The sequence below is a fragment of the Pelodiscus sinensis genome, chromosome 2 (assembly GCF_049634645.1).
Source record: "Pelodiscus sinensis isolate JC-2024 chromosome 2, ASM4963464v1, whole genome shotgun sequence".
In the NCBI taxonomy this organism is placed as follows: domain Eukaryota; kingdom Metazoa; phylum Chordata; order Testudines; family Trionychidae; genus Pelodiscus; species Pelodiscus sinensis.
Genome location: NC_134712.1, coordinates 193,181,354 through 193,199,851, shown reverse-complemented (window position 1 = coordinate 193,199,851; position 18,498 = coordinate 193,181,354). Strand labels below are relative to the sequence as shown.

General features: G+C 40.1%; 1 protein-coding gene across 6 annotated transcripts in view; it reads right to left on the bottom strand.

Annotated features, from left to right (window-relative positions):
- TBC1D5 (TBC1 domain family member 5) overlaps positions 1-18,498 on the bottom strand; it is a 515,710-nt gene that overhangs the window by 121,054 nt on the left and 376,158 nt on the right. For all 6 annotated transcript variants that reach the window (XM_075922103.1, XM_075922104.1, XM_075922102.1 and 3 more), the window contains one exon: positions 17,362-17,504. In XM_075922103.1, the coding sequence (XP_075778218.1) occupies positions 17,362-17,504 (143 nt within the window). The remainder of the gene's footprint in view (positions 1-17,361; positions 17,505-18,498) is intronic.

Genomic DNA, 18,498 nt, shown 5'->3' with positions numbered 1-18,498 from the left:
TAAACAGACATCTAGCATTTCTTGTTTTCTTAGTTTATATAAGAACAGCCATACTGGGTCAGGCCAAAGGTTGATCTAGCCCAATAGCCCGTCTGTTGACAGTGGCCAATACCAGATGCCCCCGAGGGAGGGATCACAATAGCTAATCCTCACGTGACCCCTCCTCTGTAACCTATCTCTAGAGAAACAGAGACTAGGGACATTATTCTACCTATCGTGGCTAATACCCATTGATGTACCTAACCTCCATGAATCTATCTAGCTCTTTTTTTAACCCTGTTAAAGTTCTAGCCTTCACTGCATCCTCTGGCAAGGAGTTCCACAGGTTGACTGTGTGCTGAGTGAAGAAAAACTTCCTTTTGTTTGTTTTAAATCTGCTGCCTATTAATTTCATTTGGTGACCCTTAGTTCTTATATTGTGGGAATAAGTAAATAAATTTTCCTTATCACTTTTTCCATGCCAGTCATGATTTTATAGACCTCTATCACATTCCCCCTTAGTTTCCTTTTTTCTAAGCTGAAAAGTCCAAGTCTTTTTAATCTCTCTTCATATGGGACCTATTCCAAACCCCTAATCATTTTTGTTGTCCTTTTCTAAATCTTTTCTAATGCCAATATATTTTTTTTGAGATGAGGCGACCACATCTGTATGCAGTATTCAAGATGCTTTTATATATATTAAAAACCTATTTTGATAAGACTTCATTTAATCTGTGAAGTATTTAGGTCTCTGCTGTTCATATTCCTACAATGACCTGTTGAAGATTCCCAGAAAAATGCTTCAAAATACTGAGCAACAACTACAGATTCTGTATTCTTGCTTTACTTTTAAATTACCTCTTGAATTTTGTGATTTGCACAGGAGACGTTTATCAGTCTGCAATTCATCTCCCATTGTAAATAGATGTGTACATTTCCATCCTAATCTAAGTACACTGTATAGTTCTTTGCTCTCTTACTCTCACTCTCTCTCTTTGGCAAATCAACCTAATTATGAGTGCGATTATTAAACATATCTTTTCAGGCAGGTCTACGTAAACTATTTCATTTCTTTTGCACTAGCTAAATTCAGGCAATCCATCTGCTACAGCTGTCAAAGCAGTGCCTATTAATGATGCTTATCCTGCCCACCATACAGACTGCCTCAAACAACACTAACTGTAAATAAATTGTAAAGAAACTTTATTGCTTTGAGAACTTTATAAATCAGAATCCTAAGTGAGAAAATATCCTTGTAGAACATACAAAGTTACTCTGATAAAACAAATACCAAAAAAATATTGTTTTGTAACCATGCATATTTACCAGTCTGATAATTTTCTTTCATGTGAATAAACCTCATTTCCTCCTTTACCTCTCCCCTCCCATCATTCTCCCTCACCCCTATACCATCCCCTCCTGTCCCCCTGCCCCAGATTATGGGGAAAAATACAGAACTGGGCAAAATGAATAATTATAATCTGTGTAGAGAACCACTTTATCATCTTCATTTCCGTTGCTGATCCGACAGCTTGTAATTTCATACATCTGCTTTCATTTGTAAAACATTCACTTATCCTACTCATTCTTTATCTGTTCTGCCTCTTCTTTGTCTATCCTTTTGTTTTTCTTGTTCACATTTAGATACCTGTTTTTTTTTCTTGAAGTAAAAAAGGTACTATAATGAACACAGTACAATAATCTCAGTCAGAAGTTCTTTCAGATGACTATAATACAACTACTACATATTATATAACCAATCAAAATTTCAGATTTAAATGCACTGTACAGCAGTTACGATTAGGATACTTTTTATTTTAATAGCAAAAATAAAACTGCTGAAATGTATAGTAAATTCGAAATACTTCTATAAAATATAGCATTTAAACTAAAGTATTTCCATTTTGAATACACCAGCCTATCTTTTACTTTGGAAATAAAACAGGATTAAACCTCCCTCTTCTTTTCCTCCCTTGGGAACTTGGAGGAAAATTTTTTGGCTGATTTTAGGCACTGGAGAAAATGAGCAAATAGGGAAAAAATATTTCAATAATGAAGATTCAAACATTAATAACATTGGTATTTCTAACTATAACAGAATTACAAAAATCCATGGAATGAAATCCCTCAGGAACGAAGGACCATCACAAACCTCATTTAATTATACTCCAATTGTAAGTGTATAGCAACTGGTATGTTTGGGTCTTCAACACAAAAACCATACTAAAAAACACTTAACTGAACACGCTTCTTCCTCTGGGGACAGGATGAGGAATAAGCAACACATGACAGATGTGCACTACGGAAGGTACTTAGACATTGCTATGATGAGAGAGGTATAAAAATTGATCTAGAATACAGTAGACGGGTAGGCTCATCAGCAGTATAAATACTTTTCACTTATATAATATAGGGCCTGTGCTACATAGATCTGAAAGTGCCTTTGTCATTCATCTCTACCCCCAGACACACAAGTCTCCTTGGTCCTTGATCCTTGGGCTTCTCCCCTTGTAATCACCTGCCTGTACTCTTTTTCAAGACATCTTAATGGGAGAGAACACCTCTGCTCGGGTTCTGTCTGATCTAGACTCTGAGTAAAGAGGCTGCTGAAATTCTCTTTAGATCCTTTCCTTAGAGAGTCTGATGTTTCTTTAGGGCCAAGTATGTGAGCTACCCTAGGCAGCTGTAGTCTTCTCAAAAAGATTTATTAAAAACAGAGAAGAAATGATATTGAAACAAAAGAAATGGTTTGCTTAGCAAAACTCATCTGAAAACATTGTCAAGTGCAATAAGATTAGGATTACTGGGTGTCTGGTTTTCAATGGGAATGCCCTGTCGAAAAGAAACTATTTTACACTTTTTTTTTCCAGTGTTTCCTTTATTTTTCTGCACCCCTAAGCAAAATGAATTTTGCACCAATATGATGTGATGTGTGACACATCACTATCATATTGATGGAGATAAGAAAATGCAGGTTGTAGGGGGTGGGATCAAGGGGTTCATAGCATAGGAAGTGATTCAGGCCTTAGGCAGAGGGTTAGAGTGCAGGAGTGTGAGCTCTCCAGCTGGGTGTGCGGGCTCAGGTCTGGGGCAGAGAGATGGGTGAAGGAATGTGAGGGCTGTGGCCGGGGGTGCAAACTCTGGGATGAGGCTGGGGATAAAGCTGGAAGAGAAGATGGGGATTCGGGAATGTGAGGGCACTGGCTAGTGGGCAGGCTCTGGGGTGGGGCTAGGGATGAGGGGCTCAGGGTAGAGGTGTGGGTTCTAGGGTGGGGCCTGGTTGAAGGGTTTAAGTGAAGGAAATTGCTCCGTGGCTCCTGTGAGGAGAAAGGACTTCCTCAATCTCTCTATCCTGGCAGCAGCACATGGGCTGTGGGGAAAGAGGGGATGGGGAGTGAGGGAAGCATCTCTCCCCACAACCCAGCAGGTTCCAGCCAATGCTGGGTTGCAATTGGGGGAGGGCCGTCCCAGCTGTGCCAAATGCTGGCATGTGGCTAGGTCCGGTCCGGTCCGGTCCAGGCCAGGCTAGGCCGGGCCAGGCCAGGCCACGGAAGGGAGACTCCATGGCTGGGCTGCCTAGGCTATGACGGGGACTCCCGGGCCGGGCTGTGGTGGTGCTCAGCTGTGATAGGAATGTTCTGGCATGTCCAGGCCACCCTGGCTGCAGCTGGGTTCAGCTAGGGTTGCCAGATGGTTTCAACAAAAATACTAGACACACTTGACATTACATCACAATCGACCTGACATCTTATTTAGAAAATACTGGACATTTATATTCTCATTTATATTTTCTCAATTTATTTCCTGAACAGAAAGCTCAAATACTGGACTGTCCGGTTCAAAACTGGACACCTGGCAATCCTAGGAAGGAGCATGAGGTTCAGTCTGTCCTTGCTCAGCAATGGCACTTCGGAGGCTGGGCTAGGGAGCTGCATGGTTGCACAGCTTACGGTAAGGTTAGGGCGGCTCTTGTCAACACAACTGACTGGGCCATTAAAAGTCCAGTTGGTGAGGCTGGCAGGCTCCCTACCTGGCTCAGCATCGCTCCCCAGAAGCAGCGACACGTCCCTCAGCGCTTAGGTGTAGGAATGGCCTGAGGGGCTCGGCTCCTGGCCCCAGCACCAGCCCCATTACTCCCACTGGTTGGGAACCACAGCCATCGTGAGCTCTGTGTGTGTGGCGGTGAGGGGAGGGATATGCCTGCAGACAGAGGCAGAGCTCCCTGGCCACCCCTCCACCTCAGATCTTGTCACATCTGGAGAGCCACCCCATGTACGTGTCACCCAGAGTCTGCACCCCAGCCACCTCCCACACCCAGCCGCCCTCCCAAAAGCCACACTCTGAACCCCCTTCTGCACTCCAAAACCTTTGGCTGAAGCCCATAGTCCCCTCTTTCACCCCAAACCCCTCACTCCTGGCCCCTCCTCAGAACTCACACCCAGCCAGAGCCCTCAGCATCCCACACCCCAGCCCCCTGCCACAGTCTGGAATACCCCCCTGCACAATGAACCCCTAATTTCTGTCCCCTCCCTCACCCCAAATCCCCTGCTTCAATCCAGTGTGTCCTCTCTCACACGCTAAACTCCTTGGGCCCCACCACCCAGACCACAACCTCCTCTTGCACCCCAAACTTCTCATTCCTTGCCCCTCCACAGAGCCTGCACCTCCAACCAGAGTCCTTACCCCTTCCCATGGCCCAACCACCTGTCCCATCCTGGTGAAAATGAATATCACCCTGTGCGGATACAAAATTTGTATCCACATCTGTATCTGTAAAAAAAAGCCATGGATGTCTGCACTGACATCTGCAGATGAAGATTCCTGCAGACAATGTGGATAGCCACAAATGTACAGGGTTCTAGAAAGAGATGTAAAAAGTTACCCAGTAAACATTAGCCTTACTGGTTGATTGGAGGGCTATGCTGGGCCACCACAGCCCGGTATGCTGAGCCAAGCCAGGCAGGAGCAGCCCCCCAGCCACAGCAGCCTGGCCAGCTGCCCTCCAGCCGCAGCGCGGTGGGCCTAGCTGGGCCGGTGCAGCCCTCCACGGTTAACTAGTTAAACAATTAAAATTATATAGTTTAACAGCTAAATTTTTAAAGGAGTATTTACATTCCTAGTTCCAGTTATGAAATTAGTATCTGTATCTGAATCCATATCCACAAAAATAAGCCATGGTTATCGGCCTCCATACCCGGTGAGGCAGATACTCATTTTTAGAGCCCTTCAAATCACTGATACACCCATGGATATAAAGTGTAAGTGAGGGTGGGGGAGAGCAAGGAACAAAAGGAGGAGAGATGGACTGAGAGGAGGTGGGATCTCAAAGAGTTGGGGGCAAAAATGTTCTGTTTTGTTTGATTAGAAAGTTGGCAATCCTAATGAGGTATATTCCCCTTAACGTACAAAGAGAAGAAAAGAAACCCTTACATACATACAAATGTAATCCCTTTGTGATTCTTCCCTGGTCAACCTGATGGTCTCTCCCTACTGTCCAGAGAAACTTCACCGTATTTCTCACCTGCTCTGCTTATCAAGACTAAGCTGTTAGAGTTCATTATCATATCAGATTAAGCTAGGGTAACATTTCCCTAAAAGTCTCAGAAGGGTTAGCCTGTAACTTTAAAAACAAGGACTAGTCCTGTGGTACCTTAGGCTATGGCTACAGTTCCAAGTTATTTTGAAATGATAACTCCCAAAATAACTATTTCAAAATAAGCTTATTCCTCTTCACAAGCAGGAGTTATTATTTCAAAATAACAGGCTTGGTAGTGTGGATGCTCTGCTTGTTATTTTGAAGTAACAGTATAGATATGCCCTTGGAGACTAATAAAACTATATATTATCACGAGCTTTTGTGGGTAAGCTCATGATACTATATATATTTTGTCAGTCTCTAAGGTGCTGGAGGACTTCTCATATTTCCATAAAAAAGTTTGATCAGAAATAACATCTGGAGGAGATGACGAAGTCCCTGTTCCCCTTACAAGAATTATCCAATTTCCATCTCAGGTGGTCATTGTGATAGCATGGATTTACTTTTTTTCCAAAATACTTTTATCAATTTGTCTTTGCCATGAAATGTAAATCAACAGACTTAGGCTATGTGTAATATCAAGTTAGATATGCCTATGATCCACAACAAAAAAACTGTAATAAGTGATTAAAACAAGGGTAAATAGAGAAGAATTAGGTGACTTCTCTGAGGCCACACAGGCTACGTCTAGACTACATGCCTCTGGCAACAAAGGCATGTAGATGAGGCTACCAGGCATAGGAAAATGAAGTGGCGATTTAAATAATCGCTGCTTCATTTAAATTTACATGGCTGCCTCGCTGAGCCGATCAGCTGTTTGTCGGCTCAGTGCGGTAGTTTGGACGCGCGGGTGTCAACATCAGAGGCATACCTGGGTGGTCGACAAATGCCTTTGATGTCGACACCCGCGCGTCCAGACTACCGCGCTGAGCCGACAAACAGCTGATCGGCTCAGCGCGGCAGCCATGTAAATTTAAATGAAGCGGCGATTATTTAAATCGCCGCTTCATTTTCCTATGCCTGGTAGCCTCATCTACATGCCTGTCGCCAGAGGCATGTAGTCTAGACGTAGCCAAAACAAGCCGGTGGGTTACCTATGAACAAAATCTTGAAGTAATGGCTCAAAAGCCTCTTATTTAACCACTAAACACCACTATTTCCTATTAAGTGATTCTTGGGAAACTGAAGTAGTAGTCTAGTGTTAACATCCCAAAGGAAAAAGTGAGAAAAATAAAAAAAACATACAAAGAAAAAAGGTACAAAGTTAAATGCTGCCAAATATGGAACAGGTTAAAACCAAAACATAGTAGTAGAAATGCATTTTACTTTTGTCTGGACAACTTTCTTCAGGGAAAAAAATGTTGAATTTAATAGATAGGATCAATTCTTGTTTTTACATTTTTTTCCTATTTTCTATTGTGAAAAATAAGCTGAAATAATTTCTAGAGAGGTTTTCAATGTTTGGGATGCCTCCAAGGTCTACCAGCAAGTAACAGATATAAACTTTGTGTGTTGCAGAAAAGGTAACTTTTCATGAGGAAAAAAAAGTACTGAAAAAGAATGTCTCCCGAATGTGGAAGAAAGTAATATATTGTAATATAGACATTTTGTTCTGGAAAGAATATACAGCTAACTCAGAGAATCTTTCTTCTGGATTGCTCTAATTCTCTGGTACTACAAACCAGGGGATGGCATATGCTGGATGGAGGGAAAAATCAAGAAATGTCGGTGACAAGAAGTGGAAAGGACAGTCAAGCATAGTAGTTTGCTACAGCAACTTGTACTTTTTAAAATACTCTTCCTAATATAGTCTTTTAATATATAATGAAAGGCATCCAGAAAGATGGTTTGCCAGATGTTTGCCACAGGCTCTCTTTTGGCTGTTCTGCCTAGGAACAAGCTAACTCTCTAGTTGAGAGGACAGCTATAGGAAGAAAAGGAAAAAAATTCCTTATGATAAATATGCATAATATAACCACCCATCATGACAATCTTTGGATATTAGGTAATCCAATGTGAGTATCTGGACCAAGCATAGGCAATTTGTTAGCCTTTCTATATTGGCTGATCCTTGTAATGAATTGTTTTAATAATACATTTTTGTTATATGCTAGAATTTGCAAAACAAAGCTGAAACTATACATAATCTTAAAGTAATAAAAAATGTCTAGTACTTTCCCTAGTTCTAGTCTAATTCACAAACACCTTGGGAATAGATTTTTTAAATGTTTCTTACTATATAATCCAGTTGAACTCTTCTTGACTTCAGGAGAATCACCTGGGCAGGCCCAGTGTGATTATTTGTGCAGCCTAGTTTGACTATATGGCATGGGAGCAGGGCCACATATATATACACATGTGTAAAAGCCTAACTGTTTAAATAGTTAACGGATAAGCCTGGGTTTATTACTACCATTAACAGTTATATGCAGGCTCCCACCTTGGTCCTGGTGAGCTGGCTGCCACCCCGTGTACAGATGTGTGTAACTGTGTAACCACTGGGGTTTTCAGCAGTTACATAATCACCCACTTTTTAAAATCCCTTTGTTTATACACACAACTGCCCCCCACCTAAATGTAAGGGGACTGTTACCCCTTACTAAAACTCTGTGGGAGTTTTTTGGTTTACCAGCTTCAGAAGGGGAAGGGTTCATGAGACTGACAGACCCCAGAGACAATGGAAAGCAGTCAACACTCCAGCTCAGCCTGACTGACAGGTTGTAAGTGGGGATTGTTCTGGCTCTGTCTCTGAACAAACAAGCTGTGTGCAGAAGAGGTCCTGCAAAGACAGAGAGCTGAAAGAGGAGTACAAGAAGAAGTCCTGCAGCGACAGAACCAGACACAGACTGGCCAAGCAGTGCAGACCCTGTGTTGAGCAGCAGACTGGCAGTGCTCAGAAAGCCAAAAGGAACAGAGAAACAACACAAGGAGCTGGAACTGGCCATGCAGCACAGCCTGCAGCCGGATGTGGTGAGCTACTGGGACCTGCAAAGTGTGGGGAAAGGCTCTGGACTGGGAGAGGGGTCTGGCCACTTAGAGACTGAGGCTGTGTGGTCACTGCCAGTGCAAGTGTGTCCAGCCTGCAGCCCCTTGCAGCACTTCCAGGGCTTCTAAGGAAGAGACTGTGAACTGTCCTTACACTCTGCAGACTGCTGTGTTGATGTCCCTGTGCTACAGAGCAGGGCTGTGTGTTCTCATTTAACCATTCTCATTGTTTCTTATTCTATTCTCTTTAATCAGTTGATGTTTAATAAATTGTATTTGCTTTGAACCTTATGAAGTGATCACTGGGCCAAGAAGGCCTGCAGTGTAAAGAGAGCACCTCGGAGTGGGGACACCCTAACTCCTGCCCCTAGTGATTACAAGGTCAGGGATTAAGCCCCAGGAAACCTGGGCCCAGCCTTGTTGGGGTTTCAAGGGCTCTGCTACTCAGGAGAGTGGAGGGGGAGCCCTCAGGATCAGGGAGCCGTGGGGTAAAGGAAGTGGGAGCGGGGACTCAGATCCTTTCGCTGGTTCATTTCACCGGGGTGTATAGAAGCCAGGAAAGTTCTCCACAAGAGCGGGACCATTCCCCCGCTTACATAAACTTAAAGCTATACTTATACACACACACACACTCACCAGGTAGTGCAAAAAATGGAAAATGTCATTTACACACTCAAAATTGTCAAAAAGCTGTTAGCCCAAAGTGCACGACACACAAGCATCTCTCTATATTTTGCACTGCAGCGTGCACATTACGGACTTCACTATGGCGCTTGGTTTAAAATGGATGTATATATTTCAACCTTATTTGTATATGTCATAAGGAACATGTTACTTCTACAAGACAAATGTATGCACATAGGTATTTTTAATATAATATGAAATTTTAATAATTATTGTTTTAATATGTAATAAAATAAATTGTCTACATCTCTAGTGAATGAGACTAGAGCTTGGAGCGGGACCAATAATAATCTGCAGGGCCATATGCACATGCCTCTCACTAGCCCTGCACTTGGGCAGTTTTCATTAAAAAGGCAAGGAAGAACTACCTTTGGAGGAGAGTTGAACATTGTTGAAAAGTTTTGGGAAGGCAGGATTCAGTGTATTGACATTAACAGTGTTAAACTCTTACTCTAAAACTTGTTCTTATCTAAATTTTGTCTGGACTAGCAGCATTGGTTTGACTAACAAAAGACTTTAATATAAGGCCTGCACATTTTAATTTCATTTGCCTTCTTATTCAGTTTATTTTAAAGGACAATATACATCTTAAAGCAGGATACTGGGACAAAGAGCAAAAGTTTCTGCAGAACGTCATTGTTCAGAGTGGGACAAGAATTCTCTCATCTATGAACTGGAAATATTTTTACATATTTTATGACTGCTTGCAAAATATGTTTGAATTTTCCTGAAAGAACAAGTTTATTTGTGTTGACAAATTTTACAGCCTTTCCATGCATGTTGAATAGAAGCTGCAAAATACAAAATTAGATAAACTGTAGAAAGAACTTCAACCTGTATCCAAAATATTAAACAAGGAGAGAAAGAAAAAGTTTCCCTATTGTCAGTACCTGAAAAAATCAGAAAGAAAGACTGCCAGATGTTGAGCATTCTTCAGCAAGAGAAAATATAGGTAATATTAAACTGTCAGAGATGGTTTTTGTTGTGTGGTTTATGGCTTTTGGAAATTCTATTCACTATGGAATGCAGCATCCTGTCTTTATGAATCCTGCCTTCTCTGAATGATAGTGATCTGTCTCAGCAGCTCCAGAGGAAAGCAGACACACCCTCATCTAAACACTTTGATGGTTTCTGTCATGTCCTTTATCTCTTTAGCTGTCTTTTTACAGAACCAGCTGGAATCCTCTGAAAGATATATTAAACCTCATCTTCAAGGAAGGGAGCCTTGATGAATTCAACGTGACAGATCTGTAGGTAGCGCATCAGAAAGGTTACAAGTTAACAATTCTTTGTTGTCTGGACACACTGTTGTTTGTGCTTTGAAACACACAGGTTGTCCTGATAAAGTGACAAAGACACAGTTCATTTTGTCTCAGAAGGAAAGAGGTCATCAGGACTGCTAAATCTGACTCACAAGCATGTTTGTGTGTGAATTTCTTCTGGTTGTGCATCAAGACTTTTCAACTACATACTTATTAGAGTACAAGTAGTGACACTGGATGCCTTAGAAGCTCTGGATACCACTGACCCTGGCACAGAAACTAACAGAGAGGTTGATCATATTACCCAGTAAAAATAATCAATGTTCTTGTTGAAGCAAGGATAGAAGCAATATCTTTTAAACCTATTTTAAAACTTAGGCTGTCTGCTGAGTAACGCAGGGGTTGGTGCCTTTTTAGTGGGGCTCAGATACACCTGAAGCTTCCTCTGGCCTTGGATCAGTCTCACTGGGGCACAGCCATCTTGCCAGGTTCTGCTATAGTCATTGGTCTTGGCTTGCCTTAGTGTTGGTTAGATACTAGCGTGGCTAGTGGGACAGCTCACTATTGGCAGGGATTGGTTACCACCTAAGGTTTATCTCCCCCTTCCCTCTGACTTACTGGCTCCATGGATCAGCATGGGAAAAATTGTAAGTGTATCTCCTCTAAGCACCACCCATTCTTGGTTCAAAACAGATTGTGCGTATCTTCATAGTACTGACATTTCTTGCCTTTCTTACATGTTTTGGTCAGCAGTGAAATAACTCAGGTTAGCATTTATATCATCATTAGGCCTTGTAGATACCATCATAGTGAAACAAATTCGCTGCCCAGAGACTCTCTTAGTAGTTACAAATGACTATCCATGTCTTGTACTCTTCCATAAGATTAATTGCACTTATGCTTAAAGTTCTGAAAACCAGATAACACAGAGTTAATCTACACACCAGCCCTACCCTGTAATCTTAACTCTGTCCACTGGATGTGGCAAGTATGATTTAGCCAAGGGTGTGCTACCATAAGCAGACACTAGGCATGATTAAGTAAATGTGGGAATGTTTTATCCCATAAAACTGTGTTCTCTCTTTTTTTCGCTGTGCATGCCCACTGCCCTTCACTTTACTAGGGACAGCTGCACTGTGATATAAGGTGCATCTGCTCCTGAAGAGATCTGGACCACTTGTTTCTATAGTCATGTATACGTGTTGTATAAGAAGAGAAACAAAACAGTCTAGACTTGCAGTGGGGATTCAGAGAAATCTAGTAGCACACACTGTCAGTGCATTACAAGTCAGAGATAAATAATGTTCCAGAGGGAGTCCTTAGGACAAAGGTCAACATGTGAGGTGGTCAAGATGCTCATTCAGTGTGCCCTAACAGTGACTTCCACCTTAGGAAGGACAAGGTATGACAGGTTCTCCTGCTATGTATAGTGCTCCATCCGCAAGGACAGATGTCTGTTGAAGAAAGCTGGAAGACCACTCCAGTAAGACAGATTAAAGTTGCAGGGCAGCAGCAGTGGCACAGTTAAGGAGAGACTAGCATTTCCATTTTGCACTACCATTTCCATGCCATGGTGAAAAAAGGGCTAAAAAATTGTCTTAGGGTCAGAGCATAGTTTTCCAGTATTCTTATATTTTCTGCACTAAATTATTGTCTAGCAGTTTATGGGGAAAATATGATCTTGGATTTGTGTTCTATGTGTATTTTTCAATATAAACAAATTGCAAGGCTGACTGATGACAGTACCCAGGCATCACAGTCAATGTCAACCTAACACCTGTGTTTAGAACAGAGTTTTCTATTATGAGTACTTTCCTGACACTTAGCAATTCCTTTGAACACGCTAAGCAGGATGAGAGTTACAGCTACTTGCTTTGGTTTGGTCACATTCAATCCCATTGGTTCATAAAATGGGTGTGGAGCATACGGCATGCTCACATTACCTTAATGCTGCCGTAGACTATTGTCTTCCATCTTCCTTTTCTTTAATTAATGCTATTTTCCTTGATGATACTTCTAAAGTAAAATCAGAGTATGCACTTCGATTTTAGAGAACTCTGATATATTGACTCTTAAACCAGAAATTTTATTCTCAGGGCAAAATTCTGCAAAACACAATCCAGAGAGCAAATAATGTGCACAAAACACATCCTCAGAAAGCAGCCAAGAGCAGGATTCACATGCTGCTGCCTAGGTTCAATGGCCATCTTACTTGGCATGTCAGCTTATTTTGGCATCTGGCTACCTACAAACATCCAAGCTTTTAACAGAAAACCAGTCCCGCTACATATGAGTCTGTCTCTGGTCTGTCAAACTGACTCTAGTCACATTATAGGCCTCAATTTTACCCCGAATAACATTTAAAATAATGCCTCTTCAAATGACTTGTGGGTAAGCAGTAGTTGAGATCTGTAGTGAGTTGTTGGGTATAAAAATCAAGCTATAGTTTAATCCCCAGAGGAGTGCAAACAGAAGTTAAAAGAACTGCAAAATTTTTATTACACTTTTTTTAATAAAAGGGGAGGACTCTCTCAGGAAATGCTGGATTAAGCAATCTCAAATTTGGATAACCATCCTGGATTTCCACAAAGTGCAGCAGATTTCGAAACAATCTAAATAAACATTTGGATTTTAGAGCACGTACACAAATTAACTGCTAAATAGCAAACTAGTCCCAATCTCAACTATGTTTGAGATGTAAAATTAGGGGCAATTCTCATCTTTCAGTGCTACTTTTGTAGTCCGTTGACTGTAGCCACTCTTACAGTCAGCTCACATTCTGAAGGTTTTCTTAGCAACCAGAAGGACTAGATCTTAAAAATATTGGGGAACAAAATGGCAGTCTCAGCAAAAGCATGTGTTTCATCAACTTAGTCAACTAACTCAGTCCAATTGATTATATCAAGAAATTAGTTAAAAGGTCTCCCTTTGTATCTAATTATTTTAAATTATATGGAATGTTTTCATGATGATCACCACCAACCACAAATGGAATGGACACCACATATGGCTGGGACAACAGATGGTTAATTCAGAAAATGAAATCTTTGTTCTTCCAAAACCTATTCAGGATCTTTCTTATTTCTGGTGATGGGATATCATGTAAATAAACTTCCGCTGAGAGTAAATGGTCAAGACATCCATTGCAGTCTTTCTGAACAATTGACCATTCTGTGCTCACAGAAATATGAGTGCTCCTCCATTAAAGAAAGATCCATGACCCACTAATCCTGAATTGCTAGAGCCATGTGGATTAGCTGTGCATGTGATCAAGTTTCCATTTCTTGCCAGCCACGTGAGGAGTGTCTTGTTTGACATTGCCCAGTCCTCATAAACTTTAAAGCCAGAACGGACCATCATGGTCATCTGGTTGAGTGTTTCTTAAACTTCATTCCGAGGCACGCTGTCAGTCGGAGATGTGCCGCAGACAACAACAGAATTCAAAATGGCCTCCCTTAAAGGGGCAGGCGACTTTTTTTTTTTTGCACTCTAACTTTCCCCCAACCTCCCCCCGCCAACAAAAAAAATCCTCGGTGCTCCTCATAAAAAAAAATTGTTTGGTGTTCCTCAGTCTTAAAAAGTTTAAGTTGCATTCACACGAAGTCCAAAACACAAGAATGGTGATACCAATTCTCCCTTCTATTCTACATACTAATTCTTCTTAGAATAGCCATGTAGCTGAAGTAAATATAACTTCCCAAACATCTTATTGTACAACAGAAATCACCAAAGTACTATGAAAACTCTTTAGAGAGGGGACAGTTGCTCATTGACTTCTGCAAAGCATCCATCACACTTTTGGGCATTCAATAACAATGGAAATGGACACACTGGTTTAAAAGCAGAAACAAACATTGAAAAAGCAGTCATTTTGTACATTCAGCCACTGTCAAATCCCGATGTACCGGACATCAGACAAATATGCAAAACATTAGCAGCCTCTCCTTTTTTTTCCTTGAAAGAAAAGAAGTTTCAAGACTATTGTATTTTTGCATCTTTTTAAATACAACAATATGCAATGGTACTAAAGTTGTATATTTTTGCAGTGGAAAAAATGCCCTGAAATAAACGTCTTCAAGCCTCCTTTCTGAACTCACCAGGCTACTGCCCATAGATAGGATATATTCCCATGCTCAATCTTAAGAAAAGAGTGTGTGCATAATTCAGACCCAAGATTTTATAGGAAAATACCTCTGATGTTCTGCTTGATTTTTTTCACAAAATGGCAGATATTTACTAGACACAATGCACTATAATTCATGTTAACTGGTGGCTGAGGGCTGATTCTGTAAATGTGTGTGGATTTTCAGGAATGATAGGGCTTGGCATTTGTACAAGGGTGCATCTGTGCAGAGCAGGTTGCAGAATTGGGATTTCATAAAAATGCTGAAATATTGGTAATCTTCTGAATGATCAGATCATTACAACCAGATTTTTCATAGGTACAATAAGTATTTATCTAAATGTTTTATTTCCAAGGTTGTCTATTTTTAAAATAAAGGATGAAATTATACCAGAAATAGTTTATTGAAGCCATGCTCTTGAGAGCAAGATAACATAACTTGCTGTATGTATGGCAGCAAGAACAAAAATCAAACAAGGAATATTTTTAAAAAAAATCTAACATGGACATTATTTAAAAGCTAACCTAAACTTTATCTAGGAAAATGTCATTATTGCAGGTTTATTATACCTTATGGTTTGCTTTGCAATAGTTCAAGTTGTTTTAGAACTTTTAATATTAAATTTCATTGTTTAAAATGTATAGAGTTTTACATTTCAAACTTTCCAATCCATTCATTTAAAGTGTGGGTGGTTGTTATTACTGGGTATTTTAATTAAAACAAATCCCTAACAAATTAATACTTAAAACGAAAGTTTTCCCATAAATAGTTGCTTTAAAAATTCAGAACAGAACTTGGTATTCTCAAGAATCCTAAAATACTTTGTTTCCTGCTCAAAGCTCAGTTACTAGCTATGATAAAAAAGCTGAAAACTGCAAAATTATACAAGATATTGACCCACATACACATTTTCTTCTCAAAGTCAAGAAATGTGAAATGCCTCCATACCTATTTTGAATCTGGGTTTGACAGTCTATTCTGTACTTGTGTGTGGCTACAATGCTGTACGACCTCACTAAGCTTAAAAATAATTTAAAATATCTATGAGGGTAAGTTATGTATTTTTATATTTATGTTCATCTAAATGAGAAAGTATACTCCTGTCAATTTCTAATATAGTATATTTGACTTTGGCAAACTAGCTCTGTTTGTAAAAGCTACTTGCAGTGGCTGGAATGGGCATGGGAACTGAAAAGTGAAAAGAGCTTGATATGCTGATTCCATACTGATACTGAGTACACTATTTCAGTTCACAGCTATTTCATGCCAATGCCTATGTCTAATTTTGCAGGAAACCAAAAGTTCAGGGAATGCTCATGTGCACAAAACACTTTCCCATCATTTTTTAAGAGGGAAACAATAATAAAAAAAATATTGATTAAAAAAAATCTGTTACAATAATATTTTAATCTAAATTTTTCCAATAAAATTTTCAAGGCTTTTTCTGAATAATGCATCTGCACAACAGTCAGATTTACTTTTATAGACAATAATGACTTTGAATCAGGTCATTCTCGAACATCAACAAGCATCTTAAAACCTCTTCAAATAATTCAGTGGCAGCAGCATCATGAGAAATGTAAAGTCCCTATTCTGCTTGTACTTGTATACAATTACATACACAAGCAGTCCCACAACAGTCAGTGGAACTAGCAGGCACAGATGTGTTGGAACTACATGTGCTACAATGAAAGAACTTGTTGGATCTAAAATATTGTTTTAAACTAATGGCAATGAGCATGTATAAAATTTTGACGAGTGCACTATAAAAATGTATTGTGGTGTTGTATCTGTGTCAGTCCCTGAATCTGAGGGAGGCAAGAGGATGGTGGTGATATCTTTTACTGAGCCAAAGACATGTTTTTGAGCCACACAGAGCTTGAAAGTATCTTTTTCTCTGACTCTCAAAAGTTGGTATGGTGGGAAGTAATACCTCATCTACTTTGTCTCTATAATAAAAATGTATACATATTTTATGAAAAATACAGTTCATTATGGAAAGGTGTGATTTATGATAAAAAACAGAATCTTATATCTGTAATTACCAGAAATATGTTCAGGTTTATAACTAAGAATTTTTTAATCAATCAGTTAGTGTTCTTTTCCCCCATTCGCAAAAATGCAAGTTAAGGGATGGACTATTATCTATATTTTTTATGTTCTTCTTGTTCCAGCCTCACATTCAAATGTATCTATTGCATTTCATTAGCACAATAAATATTTCATCATTGAGAACATTTCAAAAGTGTGTTTTCAAATAATTGTTAAGTTATTTGTTATTTAAATAATATACCCTCATAGAAAAAAACATGCATGTGTGACTCATCTACATATGTAAATTTCCTTGAGGATATATGTTAGAATATTATCAGTTGCTGTCTTTAATAATTGCCTTCAACATTTTCTATCCCTTATATCAGAAACATATTTCCATGAAGAGAGACTTTTTCATTACATTACATTTGTCAGAAGGTGGAGCTCTGCACATGTCTTTATAACTCTACTTTATATATTCAGTTCACAACAAAACAGACAATACTATTCAGAAAACAAATCTTAGTTTTAACTCTAACATTCAATGCCTTTCATAAATGTATCAGACCACACTGGGTACTGTGGGACTCCTGCAGTAGTTAGCATTTTAAATAATTTTCAATTATACAAAAAGTTTTCAAAATGAAATTCAGAAATTTCTGATGTTCCCCATCAGTTTTGTTAAAAAAAATGACGCGCACACAAAAACCTGAGACTTCACTTTTTAAATAAAATAATAACAATAATTGATACTTACATGCATCTCTAATATACAACAACATGGCTACAAAAATGTAGTCGACTAAATCCAGGGTGATGCTGTCAGCAAATAAAGCATCCCAGACAACAAGAAGGTCCTGAAGTGGGAATTCTCGTCCAAATAGGAGCCTTACCCATCGTCTAGAAAAAAAATATATATATACACATATATTCAGTAGAGGTCATTACTAAATCAACAAATGTATCATAATTCAGGCATAATCCGAAACAACTTAAACAATTTTAAAAGCCATTAAGTTGACAATTTTTGTATTATTAATTTTATTTTGTGAAGTGCTGTTGTATATTCTAATAGTTACAGGAGGAAAAACATTAGAACATTAAAAGTTTCAACTGACTAAAATGCTTTTGGGCACATGGGACACAGTGGATAATTCTTATAACAGTCTGCATATCATCATTTTGTACATTTAAATTAATATTGGTTTTGAAAGAAAGGTGAGAAAATCTCATTCAGGCTGGTCTGGAAGAACAAAGCAGCAAGATGAAGCCAATGGTTTGTTTAAGCCTCCAAAAAGACCAGAAAACTAAAGCAGAGTTATAAGGAAGAAATCGCTATGGATTGGACTGCATTTACCAGAAAGGGACCTCTTTCCTTTATGTAACTACAGGTTGTACCTCCCTTAACTGGGACTTTATGGTCTGGCAACATCCACAGATGTTTGTGGACCACAGAGCCCAGGTATAGGGAGGTCGGGTTGCAGGGCAATAGTGGCAAGGAGGGAAGAGGGCCGGAGACTCAGCGGGGAGCCAGGGTACAGGTGGCATAGCAAGGAGCTCTAACCTCTGCGGCCAGGTGGTAGCAGGGGCCCAGCAGTAGCAGCCAATAAGCTGCGGCAGCAGTAGAGCTCCAGCCCTGGCCATAGAGCTCCAGCAGCGGCAGAGCTTGGGCCCCAGACATAGAGCTCCAGCTGTGGTGCTCCAGCCAGGGACCTTTATCTCTGACTGTGGAGCTCCAACCCCAGAAGCAGCCATGGTTGGGCAGGCATCAGCTGGGCCAGGCTGGAGCCCTATCTGGAGGCAGCAGGACAGCACAGGCCATATTAGGAGGGACCTCCCCTGGTCCAGCAAATTCCCTTGTTCGGGACTGGTCAGGTCCCAGTTCATTGATTGT